The sequence below is a fragment of the Pinus tabuliformis genome, chromosome J (assembly GCF_031772625.1).
Source record: "Pinus tabuliformis cultivar Carrire ecotype Pingquan chromosome J, CPIR1, whole genome shotgun sequence".
Taxonomy (NCBI): domain Eukaryota; kingdom Viridiplantae; phylum Streptophyta; class Pinopsida; order Pinales; family Pinaceae; genus Pinus; species Pinus tabuliformis.
The window spans coordinates 1,001,353,241-1,001,361,118 of NC_142295.1; the positions used below are offsets into that span (position 1 = coordinate 1,001,353,241).

The window sequence follows — 7,878 nt, forward strand, 5'->3', positions numbered from 1 at the left end:
CCCGAAGTTGGAAAAATGGTGTTAGTTATTGAGCTCTATTTTGGATACACACCTAGATTTTTTGGTTGATCGTTAGAAACTAAGCCCGAGGGTACTTAAAGGGGTTGAAATATTGAGTCCATCTCAGTCCCACATGGATATATTGCCTCGGTCAGGAATCTAGTCCATGGAATTGCAATGCCTAAATTTCTGAGTGACTATTTGGATAGATTTCCCTATTCAGGACTCTAGCCCATAGAATTCTTGTACCTAAAGTTCTTCATGGTTCATATAGTTTGAGATCTTTTGTTGTATTTTTACATTATGAATACCTCCTTAGTTAAGAGGGAATGTTGGAAATTGTAACTATGTTCAGTCTTCAATAATGTACTTGAGTCATCATGTAATGTACTTGTTAAAATAGTAAAGAAAATAATTTTTATTATATTATTGTGACATATTAAAGTATGGGTTTCATGCTTGGGTCAACATGTTTTAGGTCAAAGTCCATTGAGGACTTCTAGGATTTATTTTGAGTTTATAGAGTCATTTTAAATTTAAAGAGATCCTTCTTGGGCTTTTGAATCATGTAAAAAGGTTAAGTATTGAGTCAAATATGAATTATGTAAACTCCACACCATGAAGACCTAAGAGAAGATCAAGTTGAACTAAGGAAATTATTCGACCCCACAAGAAGGCTATAAAAGCAAGCTCATCAAATTCATTTGAAGCATCATTCTCTCACACAAGTTTGAAATCTCTTGTAGCTGGGAAGAAATGTGAAAATCTCTTGTAGCTGGGAAGAAGTGCAAAAATCTCTTGTAGCTGGGAAGAAGTGTGAAATTGTCTTATAGCTGGGAAAAGGTGTGAAGTCTGCTACAGAGAATGGATGTCAATGTAAGTTTGGGGAAGTCTAAGGAGAGAAGGAAAATTGAAGATGAATTCAATATGCATGTTTGAGTCACTATTTTATGACTTCAATATGGTGCTCTCATGGTACGCAAAACATATTTTTAATCACAAGAGAGACTTTACATCAGTGTGACAAAGACATAGTGGATATTCACATAATGTTTAAGTAATTGAGGAACGAAGATTAAGGGTTTGAGTCTCATTTATTTATTTATGTATATACATATGTTAATCCTTTTTACAAAATAAAAGGAAATTTAATTGGAAGAGAAGAGAACTTCTACGAAATGTCAAGATGAAAAGTCAAGCTTTGTGAGGTTCTTAGAATGATGTGCAATGAGGACCCTCCCCATCAAGGATTTTATGTGATAGTAAATATTTACAATTTGTAAGCCTAGGTGAGGTAGCCTGATAGGTGATTTCCTTGATAGCAACGACTTTGGTTCCCGGAGGTTCTAGTTTCAAACCTTAGTGGGTCAAAAATAATAAAATATGTATCAACCAACAAAAAAAATACTTGTAGTTTGTATGTAAGAGGTAGTCCTAGACCTAGTGGAATTATCTACATCAAGAATTGATTTCATGGTTTTTTGGTATATATGCATGTCTGGAATAAAATGTCTACATTTTCTGATCTATTATTGCACGTCTAAAATGGATCTTTGAAAAATTATTTATTAGGCCTATTATTCCATGTCTAAAATGGTCCTTTGAATAACTACAATGATTATATCCTTGTAATGCTTTATGGATAATAATTAACACCCAACCATAGTTAAAGAAAAGAAATAGTGAGAGGAATCCAAGTGAGGAGCTTACAAAGAGGACTAAGTTAGGAACCTTTCAAGCTAAGTAGGTCCATTAATCTAGGGAGAAGGAGAAATTATAATATAAGTGAATTGAATGTGTTGAATAGTGAAACAATGAGAGATGAAACTCGTGAAGCTAGAGAGAGTAGCAATAAAAACTTAAACAAAACTAAGGAAGAATAATAATAATAATTGACCAAATTTAAAATAAATATCTTTACAATAAATTTAATTTTTATTAAAACATAATATAGTAATTTAATTAATTATTATAGTTTTTCCATAATTATTTTATGAATACCAAAGTTCAATTATATTTCATTTAATTTAACATACACAATATGTATAAAATATTTCGTTTTGATTTAATATGATTATGATGATGGTTATGATGATGATGATGATAATTATCTTATTGAAATTGAAAAATGACTTATTAAAAATTATAAGAATAAGATGTTATTTCCAATTTTCCAAGGATTTATTTTTACACAAAAAAGGATTTGGAGTTCTTTAATATTACGTCTAAAGGGTGGAGAATATTGATGGTGTGACAAATTTTTTTCAATTTTGATCCAATCTGAGTTTGCAATGGACGAGTTAAGATAAAGAGTTTTCCATCTGCGACTTTCTTAGTGTTAAAGGGGACTCTTTCTTTCTAAGTGGTTTTGGGGATTGACGAAGTATTAGTTTCACTTTGGAGCTCATAATAAATTGTGATTCTTTTAATAATGCTTATCTTCATCTTTACAATATTCTAGACATAGAGATAGTTTTGATTTTTTAGATTTGGTTTGACCACCACCTTATAATACCTTAATTTTATTTCTCCTCTAACACCCTATCACTACATAAATTTTCCATAAAATTTGAAGTAATAATATTTTTAATAACATTCTCATTTTTCAAAATGATTTCTTCTTTTATTCCTAATTTCTCGTCAAAGATTGGTAATTTGGGAATCCTTATAACATCCCAACATAAGTTGAAGATTTTTTTTTTTTTTAGAGTTTGAAGCAATTCTATAAAATCTCTTGTACTTCATGTTGTTTAACCTCTTATTATACATTAGATACATAGACATAGTGATTCTCTCAAATGCCACAAAACTTTGCTTAAATGAAGAAAATAACATATACTTTCTTCAATTTTGAAGTTGTAAATTATAAATTGCTTCTATATATGTTTAACCTTTTCTCCCTCCATCTTTAAATATTTTCTAAATAAAAACTAAAATTAATTGTTTATAAATATCAAATCAATGTCGATATGGAACTAAAAATTATATATTCAATCTTGGTAAATATAATAAAAAACTAAATACTTTTATTATATAGATTGGATTATTACAATCTATTCATTATAATTATTAAATATTAAAATAAATAAATTATTTTTCAATTTATTTTTAAAGGTTTAATAAATTAATATTCATATATATCTCACCATTATCATCACAATCAACATAAGGTCACACTATGAATTGTAAAAATAATTTTGTATAATTGGGAAAAAAATATTATGGAGAAATGTAAAATAGTATATAAAGTAATTATGTTTTTAATTTTTTTTAAACATTTTCAGCATTGAATATCATACATTTATATTTGTCCATTTAGAAAGCGTAAACTTAAATAAAAAACATTAGAACAATTTTACTCAAAACTAGTTAGCCAAGCATAACTTTTTATATAAAATAAATACACTTGAAATTAAAAAACCATATATATATATATATAATCTTAAAACCCATTTCTAAAAATATGAACCTCTTACTCTATCAAAGTGTTAGCAAAAGCAAGTAGGTGAATATTACCACTATTATAATTTATTTTTTCAAAATTTATTTATTATATATATATATATATATATATATATATATATATATATATATATATATATATATATAATCTTAAAAAGCGTTTGTAAAAATATGAACCTTTTACTTTATGAAAGTCTTTTTTTTTTCACAAGAACGGTTATGGATTGTATTAATTGAATGGCCTAAATACCAGACTTCTGATTACAATGGGGGTGAGCCCGATCCAAAAAGAATCGACCTTCTGAGGTACTGTGGGGCTTGTATTCCCCTTCCAGCTCTTATTGGGTTCAGCAATGTAGTTGATTTCTGCAATTTGCCCAAGCTTGAATATACAAACAAACTGATTTAAAATCAAACAATAAAACATATCAGCTGAGTTGAGTTATGGAATTGGATCCCATGTTTCGTCCCCGTCTCTTATCATTGCCCCGGCAGAGAGAAGAGCAGCTTTATTAGCTTCAAGATCTGCTTCTTTGTTGTTATCTCTCAAAACATGAAAGTAATTTAGTTTTTGGAACAACTTTGCCAAACTTCTGATTCTATGTATCAGCCTTGCTAGTCTTAAGTCCCGAGGAGTAGAATTGGTCACCATGAGTTTTATAATCACTTGGGAGTCCCCAAAAGTATTTGCCTCCTTGATTTCTAGCTTTAAGAGTGACTTGAGACCTTCATAGAGGGCCAATGCTTCAGCTTGAAAGCCGGAGTTGATCCCTAGACCCCAGGTAAAGTTGAGGATCGATATGCCTTTAGTGTTTTTAACAGTTCCTCCTGCCCCAGCTTTGCCAGGATTTCCTTTTGCTGCCCCATCAAAGAAGAGAGAGTGCACCTTTTGATTGGAGATCCAGACTTGAAAATCCTCCTTATTTTTTCCCCTTATTTGCCATTCCTTGGGAGAGAACATGCTTCTAATGGCTTGATGAAATTGTAGGTTCAAGGAGGTCCCCCAATCAGTGTCTAGCTGACTGAGATTCGAGTCATCTTTTTGATCTCCCAGGCATTCTTTTAACTGGAGCTTTACCTTGGCTGCAACCACCTTGGTATCATGCTGGATGCTTCTGAAAATTATGTTGTTTCGCTCTAGCCAGATCTGCCAGCAACAAATTTTGAGAAGAGAAGACCAAGCCACTTTAATAACTTTGTTTTTGGGGGGGAACCGGGATAGTTGTTCTACCAATTAGTGAACAGATCAGTTATGGCGGCAGGGAGCTCAAATTTGGGGTTCCAACGGTCCATCAGCTCTCTCCAGACCTGCACGATGAAGCTGCATTTTAAGACAAGGTGTGTGGCACCTTCTACATACTCTTTGCACAGGGAACACCTGGACGGGCCATAGAATCCACGCCTCTGTAGATTGTCATCGGTTAGAATTTTTCTGTGGCATAGGAGCCAACAGAAAATGTCGATTTTGGGCAGCGAGGGGATGCCCCAAATAGCCTTCCATGGAGCCGGATCAGGAGGAACATTTGGAATTAAGGCGAGTTTCGCATATCCTTGGGCAACTGTGAAACCTGCCGAAAGAGTGCCCCAACCACGCCTGTCTTTTCTGCGGATGTGCGAGGGGGCAATCCCATTCAGCAAATCACGGAGGTGGATGGAGTCCTGGAGGAGATCCGAAGGCAGGTCGATCAAGCTCCAGCCAGCCCAATGCGTCCCATCCCACGAGGATATATCCCACAGCATGTTTTTTCCTGAAGCCGTCAGCCAATCTCTCAGCGCCTTCACGGATGGACAGTCACCAATTGGATCGTGGTCCATGATGTGATCGGTCCAAATATTAATTTTTTTCCCATTTCCAAGGATCCAGTAAGCCTTGGATCGGATCAAAGGGGCAGCTTTGGAGCAGAGACTAGCAAATGGAGAAACGCCTTGGGGAGAGGCCCATCCAGACATCTAGTTTGTTCGCCTTTGAAGTATTTTCTCCAAAGCGCTAGCTGAGCCCAGCCAGGCTTGGGCGCGATAATTCTCCAAAGGAGCTTGGCTCCCATATCAATGTTCTACAGGGGAAGTTTCTTGAAGTTAAGCCCTCCCTCCATCTGAGGCTTGAGGACAGTCTCCTAGTTAACAAGGGGGATTTTCCTCTCATTTTGTTTACCTCCCTTCTAAAAGAAATTTCGAATATGCTGGTCCATTTTCTGAAGAATGCCAATTGGAGCTAGAAGCACTAAGAACTGAAATAATGGGAGACTGCTGAGAACGGCTTTGATAAGGACTGACTTGCCCGCCATATTTAGCCAGTTAAATCCCCATGCCTGGAGTTTGATCTTGAATTTTTCTACCTGAGGAAGCCAATCCCTGCTATAGGCACGCTTGAGAAATATAGGGAGCCCCAGATACTTGAACGAGGTCCATTCTGAGGAGGCAACAAATCCTAAGCATCTGGTGATGGAATTAAGCAGAGTGGGCTTTGTATTCCAGCAGAAAGTGTGGCACTTTCCTTTGTTAAGATTACTTCCAGACTCCATACAAAACTCATCAAGAGCCTCTTTGAATCTGATGGCAGAGTGGATCGAAGCAGCCCCAAGAAGCAGGGTATTGTCTGCAAACAGGGCGTGGTTGATGTTTTGGACCCCCCTCGCAATGGAAATCCCTGAAATCTCCTGATCTTGCATTTTTTTATTTAAGTGGAAACTGAGAATAGAAGCTTGAACAATAAACAAGAGAGGAGATAGGGGCAGCCCTATCTCAGTCCTCTTGAAGCTTTAAAGAAACCAGCAGCTCTACTGTTGACTAGAGGATCAATCCATGGTTCCGAGATGCAAGCCCGGATCCAATTTGTGAAGCTCTCCCCAAATCCAATTTTTTGCAAAACATTCAAGATAAAGCTATGTCTAACATGATCAAAAGCATTTGCTAAATCCAGTTTGATGGCCATACCTTTTTCCTTGCGCTGCTAGCTTGAAAGGATTGCCTCTTGAACTAAAATGAAGTTGTCCACCAGCTGTCTTCCATGGATGAAGCCCCCTTGGTTCTCTGGAATGATTTTAGGGAGAATATGCTTCAGCTTGTTAGTAATTATTTTGGTGATCAGTTTGTAACCAGTGTTGCAAAGGGAGATGGGACAAAATTTATTAAAGGAGTTGGTGCCCTCTCCCTTGGGAATGAGAGCAAGAAACGAGGAATTTGTACTTCCTCCTATTTTCTGACAGGCTTGCGATTTTTGGACCATTTTATAGAGATCTTTTCCCACGATGTGCCAGCAGGTTTGGAGAAATCTGGCGGAGAAACCATCAGGACCTGGGGCTTTATCTGGGTCCATGGAAAAGAGAGTGCTTTTGACCTCGTCCATTGTGACTTTGGCTTTTAGGTGGTGATTCATCCCAGTAGAGATTGAAGAGGGAACCCCATCCAGTAGACAAGAGCTCTGAGACGCATTCACCTCTTCGCTGTACAAATGTTTGAAATGAAGAAAAGCTGCTTGTTTGATGCTTGCAAAGTCTTTGTGGATGGTAGATTCTTCTTTGATTTCAGCTATGGAGTTGAAACATTTTCTAGCTTGATCTTGCTTGTGGAAAAATGAAGAATTTCTGTCTCTTGCTTTGAGCTAGAGGCAGCGAGATTTAATCCTCCATGTTTCCTCTTCGGCCAGGCAGGCTTTATGGTATTGCTGTTGGAGTTGGACCTCTTTATCTAGAGTTTCTTTAGACACATCTACCTCTTCTGAGAGCAAATGATGGGTGTCTAGCTAACTTTGGAGCTTTTTCCTTTCAGCTGTTGGGTTAGGAAGAGTTTTGGCCCAACACTTTAGGGCAGATTTCAATCTTCTAAGTTTTTCTTCCCATATGTAGAATGGAGATCCGTTGATTGGCTGGGACCAGCTTTCCTTGACTATCTGCAAGAAGCTGGGTTCCTTGATCCACAAAGGGCTAAACTTGAAGGGGATGGGGCCAAGATCAGTGTGAGCCCGGAGATCAAGCTTGATAGGTTTGTGATCAGAGGTGCTACTTGATAGAATATGCATACTAGCGTCTAAATCAAGCAACAGAAAGGAGCTTTGCACAAAGAATCTATCCAGCCTTGTTGTAATGTGTCCCAGGCCTATTCTTTTATTTGACCATGTGAGCTTACCTGAGACAGGCTTGATATCTAACAAATCCCAATCTTGGAGGAGATCCTCTGTCCATTCCCTTGCCGGATCTCACACAATGCAACCTCCTTGCTTTTCTGAAGAGTGTGGCGTGATGTTTAGGTCTCCTGCAATGATGACGTTTTCCAGGATGCCCAAATTTTCTTGGTGTCTTATTGAATCCCGGTAGGACTTTTTTTCTCCAGCATTAACCGGCACATAAACATTGAAGAGGCAAAAAGTTTCTTTAGTAATTAGATGCTACATCTTTAACATCAACCAGTGGGTATTTG

General features: G+C 36.6%; 1 protein-coding gene across 1 annotated transcript; it reads right to left on the bottom strand.

The window, feature by feature from the left end:
• Nucleotides 1-5,621: 5,621 nt before the first annotated feature.
• LOC149230227 (uncharacterized) lies at nt 5,622-6,131 on the bottom strand. The gene has a single exon (XM_089381236.1). The coding sequence runs from the start codon at nt 6,129-6,131 to the stop codon at nt 5,622-5,624; it is 510 nt and encodes a 169-aa protein (XP_089237362.1).
• Nucleotides 6,132-7,878: the final 1,747 nt, after the last annotated feature.

Coding starts and splice junctions, on each gene's coding strand:
- LOC149230227 (XM_089381236.1), bottom strand. CDS start 6,131: ATGCAAGATCAGGAGATTTCAGGGATTTCCATTGCGAGGGGGGTCCAA.